This window comes from Indicator indicator, chromosome 1 (assembly GCF_027791375.1).
Source record: "Indicator indicator isolate 239-I01 chromosome 1, UM_Iind_1.1, whole genome shotgun sequence".
In the NCBI taxonomy this organism is placed as follows: Eukaryota; Metazoa; Chordata; class Aves; order Piciformes; family Indicatoridae; genus Indicator; species Indicator indicator.
In genome coordinates, this window is record NC_072010.1 from 64,181,361 (window position 1) to 64,203,928 (window position 22,568).

The 22,568-nt window shown below is 35.4% G+C and overlaps 1 protein-coding gene across 1 annotated transcript in view; it reads right to left on the bottom strand.

Annotated features, from left to right (window-relative positions):
* Positions 1 to 1,506: 1,506 nt before the first annotated feature.
* Positions 1,507 to 22,568, bottom strand: part of ANKRD10 (ankyrin repeat domain 10) — a 36,378-nt gene continuing 15,316 nt past the window's right edge. The window contains exons 4-6 of the mRNA XM_054390886.1: positions 8,447 to 8,682; positions 6,117 to 6,212; positions 1,507 to 3,135 (exon numbers count right to left, since the gene is read on the bottom strand). Coding sequence (XP_054246861.1) covers positions 2,669 to 3,135; positions 6,117 to 6,212; positions 8,447 to 8,682 — 799 coding nt within the window. The 3' untranslated portion in view covers positions 1,507 to 2,668. The remainder of the gene's footprint in view (positions 3,136 to 6,116; positions 6,213 to 8,446; positions 8,683 to 22,568) is intronic.

Sequence of the window (22,568 nt, forward strand, 5' to 3'; positions counted from 1 at the left end):
GTCTCGTAACACTGCCATACACCTGAGCGCATATCCACCAACCTCAACCATGCTGAGAGTCTATGACTTCCTGTTTTGTGTTCTATTGACGATTTAAGGAATAATTTAAAACCAAGACTTTAGGTGGCCTTTGCTCTAAATCCTTTTCTCAAAAAGCACCTGGTAAAGAGGCAGGCTTAGAATTCTTATTAAAAAAGTTATTTGGTGCTTTAAAAACTATACATCTCTGCTGTTGGTTGAGGCACTCTGTCACAGGCTTCTGTCTTTTGCAGCATTAGTTATAAAGGAAGCTACCCAGCAAACCCCCAGTGTGTCTACATCATCAGGCCTTCACTGTCCTTCTACACTTCACTATAATTTTATAATTAGCTTCCATGGGGCCTAACAATAGATGAAGCCCTTGAAATCTATCTCTCTGCTAGCATGTGGCTAAACACACATGCATTAAAGTGCTTTTCAAAATAAAGCAGCAAGTTCTCCCTTTGAATTTGAAATAATGCCTTCCAACATTATTTTTCAGGTGAGAAAAGGTAAAAGGCAAGTGAATGAAAACCAAACGTACACAAATTAAAAAAAATTTTGTCTTTTGAACACTGTATAAAATCTGGTCATGCTAAAATTATGTACCTAAGAGTTATGTACCATCACAACAGACACATGCAGACTTAGTTGCTACCCAAAGAAACCCCTTCAGGAATCAGTTTAAAGTCACGTGTGTAAGATGGGAGTGCTTACTGTAACTGTGAGTTGCTTTATTTGAAGAAGCACGGGAAAGCATTTGCAGCAAGCTTGGCAAACACTAAAAAGGTCCCCAAACCCAATGCTACAACAAATTTAAGTTAATATCTCATGTTAGTATGATGGCAATAGCACACATGCTTCTGGGCACAGCCTCAGCAAATTAAATTGGCCAAGAACAGGGCCCAGATGTTGTTGTTCAAGCACAAGTGTGGCAGAACAGCCTGTCTCAGGTGAGTTTCAGCTTTCATTAATGGTCTCATTTGCCTCCAGAACACACAGGAGTTTTGTTGGTCTGGTCAACTATTTGCAAAGGGACTGGTCAATTTTCCAATCACTGCTACTTTCAACTTGAATACACTGAGTATCTTGTACGTAGATAGTTAACTGTGTAGAGTGCAGAGTCTCAAACACCAGCTTCTCTGCAGTTGAGCATTTTGCCTGAAAATGTTCAAAGGGGACTGTAACATTCATGAAAATCAGTGAGCCAGTATTTTAACCCCTTTTTAGAGTTCAGGGCTGACACAACCTTCCAACACAGAACATCCAGTATGTGATTCTGTAATTCAGTCAAGGAGAGCTTATTGGGCTGTTTCCATTTGCTTCTACATACTGATAAAATCAAGAAATTCCATAGTCACACTGAAAAAGATTATGGAGAAATGTGATTTAAAAATTACTACAGATTTGCTCAAATCACCTATAAAATAATAGTGTCTATACAAAATATTCAGATACAATGTAATATGTTTTTTTATTTAAATCCAATTTGTAAAGGTCCCTTTTTGAACAAAACAAGAACAAAAAATCCCCAACCAACTCAACACAATTCAGAAGGCTTATCTCATTTATCATATTCTTCCCCACTCTTCATTTATCAGAAGACAAAGCAGCAACTTATATTATTAGTGCTCATATAGTGCACTTATATGAATTTTGGACTTGTGTATTAAGCTTTAAATACAATGTATTTTCTGTGAGCATAGCCCGAAAAGTTCACAACATTACATTTTCAAAGCATGTGTTAAAGAAACCAGGACAATAAATGTATATCCAAGACAGTCAAACTCAAATATTTTGACTTGGCAAACTCTATAACAAGTAACAGCAATTTTAAACTGCGTACAAAGCAGAACAGTGCCAACATGCCTCCAGTCTGTGAGCTATGGTAAAATATCAAGCACACATATAAAGGAGAGAAGCCAAAGAAAAACTGCCACAAATTCAGAACTAACCTGAGGCACACATCCAACGAAGGCAGCCCACTTTCCCACTCTAGAATGCAAAGAGTCCAACAACAATGAAAAGCACTTCTACGCTACAGGAAGTCAAACAGCAACGTCTTCCAATTTAGTCTCTGCGCTTTTAAACAACTCGTTCAAAAAATTTAAAGATGCACATCTAATTATACCAAAGAAATGTACAAACTAGAAAGTCAGAGAAGCTCCAGAACATTGCCACTTTCAACCTTGCATAGTGATAGCTGGCATTGATATTGCTACCATAGCTTCAGCAGAAGATATGGAAAAGAAAAACCTTACTTCTAAGTGATGCACATAACGTAACATTTTCTTCACAAAATTCAGTTAAACGTTGTTTTAATAAAAGGGAAAACAGCTCTAAAAAGGGATAGTGTTCACAAGCTTAGAAATAAAAAAATACAAAACCAGAACATCCCATAATAAAAAAACCTAAAGTAATAAACATTCCATTGTAACACCACCTATTTTGTCACTAAATAAGCCCCATACATGCAACAAATTACAACTATTGTATAAGGCTGTCAAATTAAAGGTTTACTTTTCGTATAAACAAAGTGTAAAAATAGCAATAAGTTGCAATCTTCAAATTTAATGCTATGTGAGGATTTCATCCCCCCAGTTTCATTTGGTAGCAATTTCAATATGTGTTTGACACAAAGGTCATTAATCTAGGAACCATGATACAAATACATTGTGCCTAGGACAGTGTTGTCATATCTCTGTTCGACCTTGACAGAATTGGAATGCTCAACAACACTACTAAGTTCAGGGATGCTTTCAGCAGTATCCCCAAAACCGTGATAGTGTCCATAGTGTAAAGTATCTCCAGGATCTTCCACCCACGAGGGTCGGGTAGAAACACAGCTGCTGGGGCTTCCGTTCAGATGCAGAGATCCACACATATCGGTGGAATTATTCATGCCTTTTTCTGGTTCCTCGGTGCCATTACTGGTATGAATTCGATGCCTACTGGGAGAAGTTATTCCAGGAATTATTCCATTAGGTGTTAATGTTAAACACTCCTCACGCTTGACATCCATTCCACTGAGCTGTTGTGCGGCGGTGAAATCCAAATGTCCATTGATGGCACATCCATTTGTCAGTGCATTCAATATGGAGCTACTGCTATTCATATCTGCATTAAGAAATACACCTGTCACCAACAATTAAGAATAAATCAAAACACATCAAAATGTCTCCACTATACTCTGCTTATTTAAAATATGTTTCCATACATGGCTTTCAGAATAATCTAACCTTTTTATTTATAACAATATAGGTAGTTCAAAGTAATGACAGCTGACTGATAAGCTTGTAGCGTGGATTCTTGGGTTGACAATGCAACTATCCATCTACATTCAGTGTGTAGTATGTCTATAATAATCTTGGCAAAGACAATATTGGTTTCTTAGTTTTCTTCATTTAACTCATAAAACTGTAGCAGACAACATTCTGGGCAGTGCTTTGTAAAGGTGGAATAAAAGGCATCTTTCCACCTTAACCATAATGCCCTCTTGCAATGAAAGATTATGTACATACAAGACCTAAGGATCTGTGAGAGCATAAAGGGTTGTGTTTTGGTTTTTGTTTTTTGTCTGTTTTGTTGGGGTTTTTTTCACCTGTAATTTATCTCAGCCTTCCCTCCCCCTTTCTTTCTAGTGGTAACTCTCATAAGATAGTATGGAGCGAAATAGGCCAAATGAAGAAGTTTGGTTGGTTATTGGTTAATGGTTGGACTCAACCTTAAAGGTCTTTTCCAGCCAAAACGATTCTATGACTCCATATTATGTTTGAGTGGCAATATAAAAAGTTCCAGAGTTCCTTTAGCAGCAAGTACTTCAATTTATCTAGCAGCTTGCTAGGTAACATACCAGGCAGGTTTGTATTTAATGGTTAAGTTTATAATAGCATCTGTACAATCCACATGCAAAATGCCATAAAAGAGCAACAGCAGAGTGCACAGAAGGCTATAAAAGATTAGTAGTAGGCAACAAAATTCTAAGAATGTGCATGCAAAATCCACTGACAACTGTTTTAAGGAAATTTCTCCTTTAAGTTTAGTAATTAGTACAATAGTTTTTATTTCCATAAACAGGTTTCAACACATTTTTGCAGTGGTACTCAGAGTACTAGTGCAAAAAAAAAAAAAAAAAAAAAAAAAGGGATGATGTATTCTGCCTTAAAAACACCTACTGGTAAAGGACATCTAAAATTTACATCTATATTGGTAAAGATGAGCAAGGCAAACATGAAACTACAGACTCATACAGTGACATCTAAAGCTTTTACATTCTGCTCTGAGCCTTGGATATGTGCACATATGTTTATGTATACACGAATGCATAAACTTACGTGCAGAATAGGATTGCATTTACTGTGCATTTCCAATTCAAGTCGGGAAGTCTGTTGCCAGCTTCCCCCATTTGTAAAACATTGGGCTCCTGTGTAAGTGACACATAATGAGTACCACTGTTCGACAAGGAAGAATCGCAAGTTCTGTTTCTCTTTCGCATGGATATTATTTAAAATATGAGTTATGATATTGACACTTCACACACAGCAATACACAATGCCGAGAAACACATTCCATTTGTAACTCATTGAATGAATTAACTGGACTTTCCTGTTTAGTTCCTACACAAGTTGAAAATAGCCATGTCATCTGAACTTACTAACCACAAATTCTTATTGAAAGTGGAAAAAAAAAAATTCCAAACCCATCAAGACAGCAAAGCTATCATTTCAGTGATAAAAACACACTGAAATAATTTAACCTAATATTTATTAACTGAAAAGTGCAAAATTTTAACTGCTTAAAAATAGATCCTTATAGGCTGGGCTTTGCCAATTTAATAAAGATGGCACTACTGTTAGTATGTAGAAGTAGGTAATGAATAATTCTAATAATAAGATGTTATTAATTGTTAAAAAGTAGCACCTATAGTAATAGAGTATATTTATCAAAGACAGTAATTTTTCCATAAATAAGAACACTTTCTAATTTTAAAGTACTGGTTATATATATATATATATATATATATATACACACACACACATTATTTATTTCTAATATATTAAAATATCTATTAATTATAATTCCCTTTGGTGAACCTGATCTGTGGTACAAAGCACAAACACGTTTATCACAGAAAAACTTAAAGTAAGGAATTGATTTTTTTAATGTAATAATGCATTATCATTTCCATGCCTTCAGTTATGAAGCTCATGGAAAAAGCTGACCCAAGACAGTTTTAATCAAAACACTGCACATGTCTTGGGGTTACCAAAAGCATTTCCACTAAGTAGCCCTTAAAAAACTTAAGAGCATTAATATCCATTAACACTAGTAACTTTTTGACAGTTTCATGAAGATCAGTAGGAAACACAAAAATTGTTTTCCAAGATACATTAGATGCAAATACTAGTTTACGATCTGTTATATGCAGCCTTATCGCCATTTTAAAATCTCACAGCAGGATCTTGCACTTACGTCACTGTGTCTGAACAGATTCTGGACACATAGCAAGTTATCTTGACTATTCTTCATAGTATCTGAACTATTTTGAATACAGTTGCGTCGTAACATGTTAATTAAGCACTAGGATATGTTTTCCTATCAAGTCTTCTTATAAACAATTAAATCTATTTAATGAAAATTAAATGACTAACCTAAATTATTTCTGAATTTCCTTTAACCTGAAATTATAGCAACTAAAAGCAAGGCACAATGTAATACAAGCCTGAAGTTAAAAAAGTTAAAAGTGGAACAGCCACCGTGGACTCTGTTATCTGAAATAATAATAAACTTTCCCTTTCACCATTACAAAGTATTGTGTGAAACAGCTAATTTTAGATACCTAATAAACCCCCAATATAACGGGTCTTACAGCAATACAATAGTTTCCAAGACTACAGACAACAATGTGCAAAAATAAAGGACTAAGTTTTATACTTAAAAATAAAATGCATATTGGTTCTTGCAACGACAAGGAGTTTGCATTGCAGAAACAGTGTATATTTCAATTTCTTTGGGTCCAACAGAAGAACTCTCCTGTTGTTTGGTGTCTTCAACCATTTGAGTGTTGTTGTAGTTAACAGGAAACTGTCCACTCCCACCTGATACAACAGCAAACTCTCTATCAATGTGCATATTGTCAGCATCGTCCTCAACTCCTCCATTCATCATTGGTATTAAGCCATCAAAGCTGTAAGCTGATTAAAAAAAAAAAGGTCAGGTTTAGTCACTGGTGCACACTTGAAAACACAGCAAACAAATAGATGAGTACTTGTGTTATTAAAGCAAAAGCTTTTGGCGAAGAATTTGGCTTGTTTTGTAAAAATGCTAGTTACAAAGATGTACTGATGATCTTTCATCATTCAGCTCTACTGTTTACAGAGCACCTCAAGAATAGTGATTCATTCTCACCCCAGTACACTTTTTACATTGATATGATAGTTATTAGTGCTGCTGATACATTTGAGAGCAGACATGCCAGATTAGAAATTTCAGCTTCTGCAGCTGGGATGTGTATCTTCGTTACTATAAAAACCTTCAAGTGAACAGAGCAAACCTTTTGGCTTTGTTTGCAAAGGTCTTAGAAAGTCATACTGGTAAAAAATACTCTGCTTCTCCAAGAACTCTGTAATTGCTTAGATCTTGTTCAATTAAAACATATTGTCCCAATTATTTGCTCGGTCTAACTTAACCACTGGACGAACCGTTCATGCTGAAAGGTAATGCAGCACTGCTGTTTCACAGTAACGTATGTATGAACAGCTAGCCCAGTGTCACTCCCACAGACTGTGAGTAAATACAACCTATGGAGCCATTTCATGAAACTAAGAGATTGCTAGTTATGAACAATGAGAAGAAACAGCTCTTCAAAACAAAATGCATTATCTTCGACTTCAAGCAGTGCCTCCTTGCAACAGAACATGAATACACTGAAGACATCTTTATGTAGCTATTAGGAGCATCTGCGTACCACTTAATTTTCTCATTTGATGTAGCTATTTATGGACATTATTCCTGAAAAGCAGTCTTGCATTTACTTTCATAGGCACTCTTCTCCATCATGCAATTTTTTAGTTTAGACCCACTACATGAAGTAACATATTCACACCGTTATAGAATGGTTTAGGTTGGAAGGGACCTTGAAAGTCATCCAGTTCCAACCCTCCTGCAATGGGCAGGGATACCTTGCACTAGACCAGGTTGCTCAAGTCCTCATCCAACCCGGCCTTGAACACCTCCAGGGAGGGGGCATCCACAATCTCCATGTCAACCTGTTCCAGTGCCTCACCACCCTCACTGTAAAGAAATTCTTCCTAATGTCCAGTCTGAATCTTCCCTCCTCAAGTTTAGAGCCATTCCGTTTTTTTCCTATCACTAGAAGCCCTTGTAAACCCAGTCTTCTTGTAGGCCCCGTTTGGGTACTGGAAGGTCACCATATCCTGTTTGTGATTGGCTATGGAGTATCTGTTATCCTGGTATAGTGGAATGGTGGCTGGTTACCAAGTACTAAAGCAAGTATTACAGAGCTTTGATGTTAATGTAATTTATGTTGTCTATGTCATGTTTAGACACATTGCGTTGGTCTCAATTTCCCTCTTGTTATCTGGAATTAAGCACTATTTGAACCCATTTCATTTGGCTTACTGGAAGTTACATCTGTTAGAACAATACACACTTTTAACTGTGAAAAGCATCTTTAATTAAGACCTTCAAAGTCCCTTTCCGGATGCTAGACATAGGAGAAAGATACAAAGTTTGAGTGTAGAATGCTGCATTCTTTTTAATATGAATTTACTGGGATGACCAACAGAAAGAAAGCAGAGAATATTCTTTACCATGTCATTCAAGGTGTTTATAAGACATAAAAGAAAAAAATTCATATATAGCCACTAAAATAATGTATTTCAGGTTGTACTATTACACCATTGCTGGCAGAGGAAGAAGCAATATCCTTTGTGCTGAATAGAACTCCTTAAAGTTCATTCTATTCTTCCATCCTCATGTGAAGCATCAGTTGGAACATGATCCTGGAAACTCAAGGTATGTTAACTTACTGTCACAGACATAATCCCTCTAGATTTGCATTAAATTTCTTTCATCCATCTTAGCTAGCAAACAGTTTTTGAACTGTGAAGGAGAAGGAATAGAAGCCAATTTCAGCAACTACTCCTCCACATATTATTCTTGGCATGTGTAACTTTAGCACTTTCTGGAAATAGAAATTTCTGAACACACCAAGATGGAGACAGGGAGAATTAGAATCTTGTGGCACAGAGTAACCGTATTCATCTGCTTCTCATATTAATATGCAACTTCCATTTGTATGTGAGTTTGTCAACAGTGCTCAACATTCACTCTGAAAAGCTTAAAATGTTTATTTTCCTTTCTTGTCCACAGTTATCACCCCACCCGTTACCTCTAGGGGTCTTACCTTCTGTTCTAGCCTTCTTCACTGCAGCAGACTCTGTATCTTCAAAGGATCTCTTTCTACTTGGTCCACCACTGAATGAATTGGGACCTGCATTCTGATGAACCCCATTTAAGGTACTATTGCTATAGAAACGATTCAGGTGACAGTTCTGGAGGTTCAAGAGAAACTGGGCACATTCTTGGAAGCCCTGGGTATGAGCAAGGTCTGCTGCTGTCAGGCCACTGGCATTTCTCAAGCTGTACAATACAAAGAAACTGAATTACACTCATTCATCAGGCTAGCTTGTTGCTGCTGCTGCCCTTACTGACTATCTATCTGTTGGTGATGAGAGAAAACATACACTTAGCAAATTTCTATCAAGAAATTAGTTATCAATCTTAATTTTATAACTAACATATATCTGGCTTCTAAGTGAGATTTGGGAGACAATACACTTTAAAACAAAATCAATACGCTATGTGCCTTAAAAAAAAAAATCTTCCTATTTAAACTTCTCAAAATGCTTTATTCTAAAATAGTCTGAAGTACCTGATATTTACATAAACTTCAGACTAACTTAAGCCTTGATTATTCCCATCTTCTGCAGTTTATTCTGCAATCTATTGCAAAAAATTAAATACTCAAACTTAACATGACTTGGCAATTGTCCATGGCATTCCAGTTTCTAAAGTAACAACATCATCACTCTTCTTCCTAACAATAAAATATATACATATATAGAAAAAGACAGATAGATAGATCAAGACGCTATACTTGTTATGCTTTGCTTATACTTTTTTCCTGGTTTGTTTCTCATTTCAAAGTGTGTGACATCATAAGTGCTGGAACTTGCGTTATTATTTGAACCAAGACTTCTCCAAGCACAAGAGAATGGTACTGGGTTTTGAATATTCTAATGCATCAAGAAGATTAGAAATGAAATCAGGCAAGAGATGTGGAGATGTAGAGGTTAAATTTGAAGGATTGCTGTATCATATGCATGTACATGAACATACGGTATGCCCGTGCTTAGAAATACAGAATAACTTTTAAGTGCATTGCAGTGGAGACAAGAGGACTAGAAAACTAGACTGTGAAGTGAAAGATGCCAATAAATCTTTCCTAAGCTTTTCCTGCATTTCCAGACAGATGTAACTAGTCAGAAAATAGTTTTTGTTTCTTGGCTTCAGTAGTTTAGACAAGTCCATTACTTAAAATTCAGAAGCAGACCAGCCAGCAGAATAAGAATTCAGATTAATAGACCTGATTCTATTGAAATTCATATGGAATTGAAAACAACTCACTCCAGCTCACAGAGAGAACAAAGTCCAGTTTTGCTTCCTAGATCACTGCAATTTATTTGCTATAAAAATGAGACCAAAAAAAATCTTTAGAAAGTGAGTATGACAGAAAGACTAATTTCATTAATGGACACAGCTTAACTACATGAAATCTGGACGAATAAGTCAAAACACCACAGAATCAGAAAAAATCATTAGGCTAATTTCATTCCATCCCACAATATTCTAAGTCAGTATTTACTTGGACTATTAGTGAAAATCCAAGGAATAGCAGCCAAGAGTGGTCCAGAAAATGAGACTTTAGAAGACTGTGAAAATCTAGTTAGTCAAAAGAAATAGACCTATCAGTTTCAAATACCTAAAAGATAGCTGCAAAGAGAAGAATCACTTCTGTGTGACAAGCGTAAGCAGTATATGAATGGGACTAATATGAACAACTGGTATTTCAAATTAGGTATTAGGAGAATCTTCAGAATACAGAACTTGCTGAATCTTCAGAAGGCTCTCTTCCTGCCCCTTCTGCCCCCATTTTAAGAGCAGATTCTGGTTTTAGAAAGTCTGCAAAGTAATAACAATCCTTGTCCATGCTAAGCTAGACAGCCTGGTGAGTTCCCATCTAGCCAACACTCAATGCTCTTGTAGTAGTTCTAATTGCATAGTATATGGACAAAACACAATGCAACTGCAACTTAAATTACAACATACCCATTTTGGTCAAAAAGAATAGCTCACTTCTCTGAAATCCTTTTAAATCTGTGAACCTCAAAAGGACAGTAAAGAAAATCTAACCAAGAACAAATTAAAGTTACGCAAAGATAAAACAATATGGTGTTGCCTGACCACCTAATTTAATAAAACTTCAAGGACTAAGTAATTCTGTAACTTAGTAAATATTACTGAGTAACAACTCTGCTTTGAAAAATGGTTTGTAAGAGAGACTATAGTTAAGTCAGTAGTTCCTGAAGGAATGTTGATTTGATAGAAGCATCTGGAGATGTAGTAAGATGCAAGTGTGTAAGGCTATACGTGACCAAACTCTGGGAAAGAGAAGTCATTTCCCAGAAATAAACAAACCTTAAATTAGTGTTTGCCAGATTTTAAAATGTAATAACCTTTGCTATTTTTAAGATCTATCAACTTCCCACCTCTTCCTGAACAGCTTACTTTTAACAGGTACAGAAAGCTGTACTTGTTCTACAGGAGTATCTTGGAATCACTGCACAGGTGGTTGTGGTACTCAAGCACATGGATATAATGGAAAACGATCAGGGGGCTGGAACACCTCCCCTATGAGGGCAGGCTAAGGGAGCTGGGGTTACTCAGCCTGCGAAGTTTCCAGAGAGACCTAAGAGTGGTCTTCCAGTATGTGAAGGGGGCCTACGAGAAGGCTGGAAAACGACTGTTTACAAAGGCCTGAAGGGATAGGACAAGGGCCAATGGTTTTAAATTAGAGAAGACTGGATTTAGGTTGGATATTAGGGGGAAGTTCTTTACCATGAGGGTAGTGGAACACCGGAACAAGTTGCCCAGGGAGGTAGTTGAGGCCCTATCCTTGGGGATATTCAAGGTCAAGCTCAACAGGGCTCTGGCAACCTGATCTAATGGAGGTGAAGAGCAGTTCAATCTCTTATGTATAATCCCTCTGCCAGCCCTTGGTTAAGAACTGCAATTATATATAAATGATTAAGTGAAAAGAAGGAGCAGCAACTGAAGATTCCTTTAGCGACTAAATAAACTATATAGGACATGGACTGTATGGTTAAAAAAAATAAAAATCGCAAGCAGGAAACTCAAATCCAAATCACTATATTTAAGTAAATTTTCAAGTACTTCAATTATTAGAGATGCTCCTTATAAAAAGGTTTCTCTTCATTTCATACAGCTGACTATATAAAGAAAAAGGATTTAACTAGGTAGAGGATATTACATTTCAAAATAACTTCCAAGACCTGAGCTGTGAAAGAAAAGCAGTGGGGGGGGAGGGAGGCAGGGAAAGAAAGTGTAAACCATTGGACAGCATAGATGGAAACAGCTCAAAATTTCATGTCTCTTGGGGGGGGGGAATATATTTTTTTCCAGCCATCCTCTGTTTTTTTTATAAGTTAAAAACCCTTCAGTACTAGTTTTGATCTTTTACCCTAAATAACTTGAAATAGCAGAAGGTGCAAAGCTCAGAACACACTGTTTGATATTAAATCTTCAGGCACGCAGCCCTTTCGTTACTGGTAACCATACAGCAAGTATGACAGCTCTATTTCTGTAACTGCCATTACTCAGAATTTAAAAATGAGTAAGGAAATCTCCTGCAGTTTTGTGGGTAGGGTTGGTTGGGGTTTTTCTGGTGATTTTGGTTTTTTGGGAGTTATTTTTGTTTTTTTTTTTCCTCTTCCAACAAAGACGCTGAACTTGAGAACAAACTTATGTTTCTTTCAGGGTTTTTCTCTAATCTAGGCTACCCAGCTGAAATGACTAGGCAAATAATAAGCTACGTAGATTGGTATTTTTCAAAGACAACTTTATGAGGGAAGAAGCTACCAGTAAGGAAGGTGTGGAAGAATGGAAAGAAAGTCATACTGAAGAAATGAAAATCAGGCTAGGTCTTGAAGAGTTACATGCATTTTATGATTAATCAGTCTTTTATTAAACAGTATTCATTGACTTGGTACAGTGTTTTCTAAAGGTTGGCCTAGTTACTGTTGAAACAGCTGTGCTCAAAAAAGTAAAATTTCCTCTGTCTTCAGTAAAACAAACAAACAAACAAAAAAAAAAATGAAGGTGTCTCTGAAGACAATCAGTCCAGCTACAGGAACAAATGGAAAAACTGAGGAAAGGACATGGAAAACTAAAGCTCTGAAATTACAATTCTGTTTTTGGAACCTACTCCAGACAGGAACATACATGAAGGCTTGAAATGATGAACAGGAGAAAAATTCCTTACACAACCCCACCCAGAACTAAATGGAGTTTTGGAAAGTGGTCAGAAAGTCAATCCACCCTACGTTTAGAAAACACATACCCTGCATCTTTTCCAAAGCAATACAAGTACTTGAAAATCAAGAGTCCTGTTAAGATTCTTTCACTTGGCAGTAGTTCTTCTGCTTTATAGTTTATTCACTCTTTCCATGTAACCCTTATTACTAGAAACAAATGAGAATTATACAGCTTCATTTTATTACTCTCAGCCTTGCTGTAGGATAAATCCAGGAGCTGAGAATGATAAAGTTGTATTGCTTTTCTTGAAGTACAGAAGCATGAGATGCTAATTCCAAAGCAGAAGAAAGACAAATGCAACTGGAAAGATGTATTTTCATATTAAAAAGTTATTCTAAATAGAAAAGTATCCACCAGAAAAGTTGAAGAAAGCCTGGACTTTGATGGGTAGACGTAGGTGATCTTAGAAGTTCCTTGACAGATTACATTTAACACTTGAATTGTTCTGTAGTGACAGGTGTTTTATAAATAAACTAAAAATGTGCACTGTTAAAGTGTTTAAGCTATGACTTTTATATATACATTTATTCACACACTTTCTACAGTGCTTAAAACAACACTCTCATAACACATTTTTCTTCTTCCATCAAGCAATGGCCACAGGCAGTCTTCAAAACTGACTAATCTTGGCATGAAGACCTTCATTTAAGAAAAAAAAGTTTTTCTCCCTTAGGTTGACAATCAGAATTCCCATTTTAAAGGCTCTGTTCATCTGAAAATCCTGATATCAACTTACAGCAGTTATATTGCTTCATCAGTGTCTTCTTTATGTTTAGATTTCCTTCTTCTGAAATGCTTTTCAAAATGCTCTGAGTGTAATTAATTTGCTGTTCAAAACCAAAGGAGATCAATGTTATCTGACACAACAGAATTGTTGTACAGAAAGATGAAGTTAACTTGCAGTTCAGCTTCAGTTTAGGAGGATATTTCTATTATTTCAGTCTATCCACAATTTGTTTTAAGTCCACTGAAGGAAGAAAACAATCTGAAGCAAGCTCTCAAAAAATATTCAAAGACACTTCCAGTATGCTTAAGTTACAGAAAGTAAAAAATGAAACAAAAGCAAAATGAAGCAAAACAAACGAAATAAAATAAAACAAAACTTAGAATTGTTTAAATGTAACTACCTTGGTTTGAAAGATTTACTTCAAGATAAGTTACAAAATTTAATCCTAGAAGGCTTTGTAGGAAGAAAAGATGAAGACTTGCACTTCTCACACTGAATTACCAGCTATATGGAATTGACTTAGAAAGAACTTCATTCTTAGTTGATTCAATTGTTTATATTTTTTATACTTATTGGAGGGGAAAAGCAAGTACATTTCTATGTTTCTTTAACATAGAAATACATTTGAAATATACTACCACTTATAATGTCACATACCTTGAAAAACAAAACAAATGTTTACTACAAAAAGTCAACAGTAAATATTTTTGAAAAAGCCATTCATATATGTAAAAAAATTCCCCTATTTTAAATAGTGATTACATCACCTACATCTTACTGTGTTTTTGTTAATGCCATGCGACAATCTCAGAAAATAAACCACAGTTTTCGTACATCAATGTAATATCTGTTAAAAACCACTGATCTCAACTTATCTATTGTTAGTTTACAAATAAAAATGTAGATAATTGTAAATTAGGGTAAGCAAAGCATGCAAATCTATAGATTCTATATCTGAATTCCTAGATTAGCATTAAAACCAATCACCGCAACAAATACCTCAACAGTATGCCTTGTGTGCAGAAAGGAAGCGATACTGAACATTCAATGCCACAACTGTAAGGTTTTCGGAGAAGCACCTGTGGCAGTTTCAGCAGTTTCTATATGGAATGCTCCCCCTTTCTAGGATTACTTGAAAAAATCAAGTCAATTCGAATTACGTAGCTGTAAAACATTGACATGTGTAGTTTTTACAGTTTCAGAATCTTCTGTTTGATTTAAACGGGCAATGGTGCATAAACAGGAAACTTATATCATAAGGGATCACATATTTGCAGGCAACATTAAGATTAAAAGTTACATTAACATACATACAGTGCTGTAGCACGTTATTCAATATGTAAGCCATTATCATGTGACCACCTTAACAACAAGATACTAAGCCTTTTATGCCTTTAAAGCATTATTACTTTCATCCTGAAACCGATTTGCCAGTTCTTCACTGAAATTTATATAGACTGGATTAAAATTACTGGTCAACTCATGGCTTCAATTACTTTAAATTTAGTAGGCTGTATCTCCAAAGAATTAGTAACTATTCCTATACAAAAATTAGCAGATACAAGGATTAAAACAAAACAAAGGAAGAAAGAGAGAAAAAAAAAAATCAGAACACTAAAATGCCCACAGTGAGAGAAAAAAAACGTTTCCTAAATAAACATCAGTATACTAGTCTAAAATTTCTAAAGCAAAATGATTTTAAAACACAAAACTTTAAGTGTTTTAACCCTTTGGTGTCCAAATACAAAAGTTGGGAAATAGTTTAGAACGTTTGTTTTTTTTTTCCAGAGACCAAGAGGAAAATATTCTTAACTAAACAGATGTCTGTCACTGCTGGGGAGAGGTATTAAAATACATGCTGGAGAGTGACATATGGGCATCTACAAAAGCACAAGTTGGTGCCAAGTTTTTATTTCACAACAAAACTTATTGCAGCTGAAATTATTTTAGACTTTTAAAAACAATGGTACATTTTCTCAGAACATCCCCCAAAATCAGTACAAGTTGAATACACTAGAAAGAAGGAAGCTCTTCTTTGTGAAGCCACTTTTTTCAAATAAAAAACAAGGTTCACTATGAATTATGCAGCTCTAATGAGTTCCTAGATACTTCAACTCACAACTGAGCAAATGCTGGCAGAAGAATGAACTCATTAGCCATAGCAAGCAACATCAGAATTACTACAAGCATCACCATCAGGCAGTGATTTATTGCTATAGCTGTACTCCAATTTATATGCTTTAAGAAATACTTCAAACAGTAGACTTTAATTTTCAGTATCTCTTGTATAAATGATTCACAAGTAAACTCCTGCCTGAACTATATAGTCGTGTCTGACTTTGCCTGTTATCAGCAATCAACATTATTTAAAAAATCAGGTCTGATTATGCAAGAAATGATTCCTAGACAACTTACTAAAAGGAAGGTATGAAAGATGATAGTAACTCTTAGAAGACAATCTGATTGCAATGCAGCATAACTGAAAAGACCTTCCCTATTGAAATGAGTATTTCCTTGATTACTAGCAAAAATTAAGTCCCTTATTTTAGTGCTGCAGGCACTTTCAGTCCAAAGACAATGTAAGAGTTACTTCACTAGCCAACTTTATAGAAATGATTCATGTTTCAAGAAACAGACCAGGAAATGCAGATAATGTTGCTTACAGTGAGAAAAGCACTATGGCAGACAATTAAGGAAAGGTTCAATGCAGACTCTGACTTGAAAAGATGGAACAGCCCTGCAAAGCAGTCTGCAAAGATGCCTCCTAGTAGCCAATAAAATCATGTTATTTTTTCTCAATATACCAAATGAAAACCACCAGTAGCCTAGAATTAGAAAAGCTAAGAAAGCTTCTATCAAATGTGCCAATTGTGGAAGATAGTTTGAGATCTTTAGTACAAAAAACATGTATAGTAAGAGCATGGCAATAAAACTAGAGAAAAGATAAATTAATTTTGAAGCATTTATGTACTAAATGGGAGGAAAGAAAAAAACCAAGAACAAAAGGACTAAAGGTATTAGATGGATTTATTATTTCACCATAATAGGCATGGAGAGGGAGACTATTAAACTACCGAAGATTTTATTTCTTGTGACAGAAGTCACTCGATGCTCTTGCTTAAGCAGACTGAAGATCTTCTGGATTAAGAAACTGCTGAATTGCATAAAACCACTTTAAATGAGCTTCACACAAGACTTTCTTCAACTTGCAATTTCCTCCATTTAAAAGAAAAATTTACCTGCCATATACAAGCAACACCAAGCAAAGCACAAAGTAAACAGAGGCTGAAACAGAATACCATTTTCCTAAATTAAAGCTGCCAAAGCTCTTCTAGAGTTTACACTTCCATGCAACAAAGTATAGGTGGTACTCTGTAGCACACATTAGCAAACTTTTCTGACCAACTTGAACATATTCTGTGCCATGCCACAGTTCCTTAACGTTTTTTGTCCAGGTTCAAAGGTTTTAGTTGAACAATGACCAACCTTTCAATAAAGACACTATCTAGAACAGCAAACAAATTCCAAATTAACACAGCAGAAACAAAAGCAAATGGGTTGCAATTAACAATTCTTTCATCACATACCCAGTCCAAATCTATCAGCAAATCAAGCACTTATACGTATCCTCACCACCATCCATGTCAGGACTAACCATCAGCACTAACCAGAATACTGTATTTGGGAATACACTGCACCCTCCTGTCTTCCACTGTATCTAACTTTTGCTCTCGCCAAGTTCTATTTTATAACACTTCGGTTTTTACATCTGACCTAACCACACCTGGGTTTCTGTTGCTGGTAACGGCTTATCTTACAGAAAAAAAATAGCCTGTCTGAAGGTGCACAATGAACATTAGCACAGTATAGTATGTGAAGGCAGATCACTCCCAACAAAAAACCCAAATCCTAACATTCCTGTCAGAAATCTAAGCTATCCTCATTTAAAAATCCTGGCAACACTTCAGTGTTCTTTATCCAGCTCTGTTGGACTGAAGCTGAGAAACAGTGCTATTAAATCACAGATGAATAAGCTCCCCTACTGAGCTGACCCACCATACCCTGTGAACTTTGTGTTCCAGAAAGGTCACAAAATACGAAGAATTTATTCATAAAAAGTACAACCACTTACACTCTTCTCTATTTCTGAACTCATGTCAGCAACTAATGTTGTTACTCCATCCCCACTAAGAATAAGCCACTCTCAAACTGAAGAGGAACTCAGTGGTAAGAGCTTGCCTCAGGTTCCTGTAGATATTCAAGTAGCTGTAACTGAAATCTATCCTTTTTCATCCTGGTTTACTCTAAGACTGAGCCTTTCTTCCACTTTTTACCAGTTATCCATCATGCATGTTCTGCTTCAGTATTTCCAAACCTTTCCTTGATACTAAATCTGGACTACTGCCTTAGGTTCACAGTCACAAGCATAAAATCAAACATGGAAGAAATCAATAAGCTTTACTTGCAATTATTTTGTAGGAGAGTTTCGCCACTGAAATATACAGACCACTTTGACTCTGCCTTTCTGAAAGGATTTCCCTAATGATTTCCAACATCTGTAGCCTCCACACTGCAGAATGGTCACTACAAGAATACTATGCTGACAGCCCTTAAATGCTTGTAATATATACAATGACAAAAGGTTTGCCATATAAAATGAAAGAATAGACACACTTTCCTCAATGATACTGCACTATCTAGTAATGCAGCAACAGCAGTTAATTCAGCAGTTTAACTGCTACCTGGAGAGCACACAATCAGGTTTTGCAAGCATAATAATGTATGAAGTGGCCTGAGAGTTTGGAAAGTACCAGATTATGGAAATATTAATAATACACTAATTAATGGGCAAGAACCACTCTGTTGAAAAAACAATTAATTCCTATTCCTAAACAAAAACTATTAAGAACCTGAAGCATTATTCTCAAGATGACATTAATGACCTTAAAACTAGGATGTTGATTCATCTACACTGAATCAATACAGCAGTAAAGCTTCTGAAGTAAAAAGGTGACACAGTCATCGCAGCTGACAAGAATGTTAACAACAGAAATGGACCGCAGTTCAATATTAAGTTTGACAGTTATGGTAGCTAGGTATGAAAAGCAAGGAAATTTTAAGAGTCTACAAATATCTACTAAGATTTTTTTAAAATCAGGAAGAAATCTAGAAACTAAGGGAAGAGATCTCTGAACCCTCAGGTCTGCCCTTCAAGAGAACAGGCCATGCAAGTTTCCTTTCCCTACTGGAAAGAAAATGAGGATTTAAGCCACCAAAGAATAGCTGATTTTTGTGTTATCATCATGAAATTTACATATTATTCTTATGTCTCTTCAATAAAGGTGACTGAATTTCAAAAAGTCAAGACATCTCAGAGATATCCATAGGAGTGGTCACAATAAAACATGTGAAACAGACTTTGCTTCAGACAGAAATTATGACAAGAATGTCACAAAGGGCTAATCCAGTTGCATTAAAACAAAAATCTGTATTGGAGAAGTTTCTGTTATGGAGGATGGAAGTTATGAAGATAATGATACTTTTTTTTAATTATTTTACAATATGAGAAATGAATTTGCAAGGAACAATCAAAACTAAGTCACTCTCGAAGAACAAGAATAAAGTGTTTGCTAAAAACTAAATGCCAAAGACAGGACATTTCTGGCATTATAGAAATGGAAGCAAAGGAGTGAATTTATGCATTCAAATGAATGCAAGACAGCTTTAATAAGAAAGTGGCTGAAGTGTCTGCCTGAACTAGATCAACAACATGATATGATTCTGTCATCTAGTAGAAACAGATGTACTAGTATATTTATCCCAGCATGTCACATTCTCCTCAAGCCTGGAAACCAGAGTATAAGAAACCAGAAAGGACCCTTGTCTTGTAGCATCCCATCATGGTATGCCAACTACTTTTTCCAAAAACCTTAAGTTTTCTGGCAAGGAAGTTGACAGTTTTCTATGCTACTATTCAAGCGTCTTGATAACAAAGCCCTGAAGCAAGCAAGTATTGGTGCTCAACTGAATGGGTGCATATCAAGCAGCATCCTGTCCCACAAATCAACACTTCCCATTATCTTGGGATAAGAAGACTGTTTGAAACTTCTCTCTTAGCTTTACATCAGTCTCTAAGGAACACGCAGATGTTCAAATGGCAGTTGCAGAAGCATTTTTGCTCAGAAATAAGCAGACATAATACACAACTGCATGAACATGGACATGGAACAGAAGAGAATTCAAATCATTAAAATTAACAGCTGCATCTGCTCATGTTTTTTTTTTTTTTTTGATTCGACAGTATTCTCTCTTTATAGCTGAATTTTATATTTATATATATGCTGTAATGCAATCTATGTAACTATATCAAGACCCATTTCAAAAATAGTGTGAAAAAGTAAATCAAAACATGGCACCAAGAAGGCTTTTCCTCCATTAAGAGCTGTGGACACTTGTTTGCCACCACAATAAATAATACACAATTAACCATACATAAATAGCATAATTATGCTTTTTAGTGAAAACCCAGCAGTTATTATGGATACTTTAAAAGGTACTATCCACATTAAAAAGTCAGTTACACAGCAAACCTTTTCACTCATATGAGGACATTGTGACCACCTGCTTCCCCCTCTTCAAGGGTCCATGAATACCATAGTTAGTGGAGCAACCATTTTTATGGCTGTAGGACATACTGTGCACAGAAAATGCTTCAGCTAAAATGAGAAGGTAAATACCACAAAAAAATCAAAATATTTTCACTAGGGTACAAGTATTATTTTAAAGTATTATTAAAAATTTACACAGGAATAGAGACCCAAATTCTCTCTCATCAATTAGGAAAACAATGCAACAACTTAATGAAATTTAGAGACTGCAACACACTGTATTTCTATGTAAAAGCAATACACTATCAACCCTGAAATGAAGTAAACTAATACAATTCAAATAAGGCAGTTTTATTCAAACTAAAATTCTTCCTTCTAACTTTAATGGACCTACTGTAAATATTCTTTGGTTTCCAATATAACCAAAGGGGTGAATAAAGTAGAAATAAGGTAAACAGCGATATCAAAGGCTATACTAGTCCAAGTTACTTCATTTTTAACAGCAGTATTTCAGTAATCACTCTAATAGAAAATACATTTCCTCCAATATTACACTACTGATTACTAGTGTAATAGTGAAAACTTTACATCCCTGTTCTACTTTCTATTAAAAAAATAGGGAAACTGCAGTATTTACAGTATATACTGTAAATATCAGGTATAAGCAGTATATTTGAAGATTTGGAGTCACAAGGGATATTCTGTGCATCTTCATGTAACCAGATTTTGATACATTAACTGTATGAAAAGTTGGATTAGAAGATTAAATCTCCATCAAAAAAGGCAATATTCACCAGCATTACAGATCAGCACTTTAGTTCCAGATAGTGCTTAGTTCTGTATTTAATAAAATTCTTGCCTTTGTCCTATATATAGTCAATTCCAATTTCCAAAAATATATACAAACTAGGGCTTGAGTATATGGCTACAATCCCCATACTTATCTAAGTGAAGCCATAAAATAAAGGTGCATCTACAGGATGTTACAGAAATCAGGAGATGAACGTAATCATTATAGATTTGGGGCTAGTTTTCAAACCTAGATAAACCAAAATTAATCAACATAAAAACTGTATACATGGATTTTGCCTAATTCAATATACTGGGCCTAGAAACTACATTCTATGGAAAGAATTCATCACTAATCAGTCACTAGCTAGCTTACTCAGGTGCTAGGGCCAAGTCTAAATTCTCTAAATGACTAAACATGGGTTGCTCCATCAGCCTTTTGCATTTGCATCCCTGGGTTGGTATTCAATTACCTATACAACTTATGGCAAGTCTATCCTGTCAAAACACAGATGGAATTCAAAGTTAGAAAACTGAGAATTTAAATTATCTCCTGTTCACTAAAACTGTTATAAACCTACGCTACTTCTGCTGCAGGGAGTTTTGGTCAAAGGCAGATAACACTCTCACAAGTTTTACAGAAATGTTTTGCCTATGGCTTGCAAATATGATGTTTAAAAAGCAAAATTTAAGTTCTGTAAGTTAAAAGTTGCAGCCTTAATCTTCAGCCTGTTACTCAGCTACATATTTTTAAAGTCTTATGGATGTTACACATCCTCTTCTTTCCAGCAGACTCTTAACTGACTCATTTCACATTGTTTATGCAGTTCCCCAACTTCTCTTTTTGTTGGATGCTCTGTGAAAATCACAAAATTACATACTAATTGATGATGATAATTAAGGTTTGCTCAATTCCACTGTAAATTTAAACCCAAGTTTATCTTAAGCTAAATGAATGTGAGTGCAAATATAAGACTGATTTTATGAATCTACCAAGACAACTGCCTAAGTTATTTCCATGTCATTTGTCTATGAAGCAACCTCTTCATGTAAAGCAATTGGTTCGTCACTATTGTAACAGTGTCTTGCACAACTATTAACTTAAAAGGTACTCTACTTCCTGAATACTCTATGGTATTATTGAAAGAGTTAAATTTTATGGACAAATAGATTTGTCAGGGCAGCATTACAAAAACAGTAAGATGGAAACCAAAGGGTAAAACAAGAAATTAACTACATGATTCTTATTTCACTTACAACTTAGAAGTTTCATATTGCAGGTTAAAATACAGTAACTAGTTACCATTTAAGATAAGGCTAGTTCTCATTAAAACAAATTGCTAAAGTATTTACATTATTATAAGCCATAGAGCTTATACTCAACATTTCTAGGTGAAAACTGCATCCATTTTGTCCATGCTGTAAGTTGCAAAAGTTTGTGAGATTTTCTGAATGTTTTTGCAGTACATAAACCTTTAAAGAAAAAAGTTAACAGGGCAAATACACAATATACTAACAAATAGTACTTAACTAACTGTGAAGAGTGTGAGAGATGCCATTTTGCACATAATGTTGCTTTTGCATTGTTTTCTTTATTTATTCACCAGTGCAAGGTGTAAATTTGTTGTAAAGATAACTAGAGACTAGATAAACTGTAAAATTTGAGGTCATCTGACGTAAGTGCAAGAATTTTAATATATCAGATATATATACAGTATTAACATAGC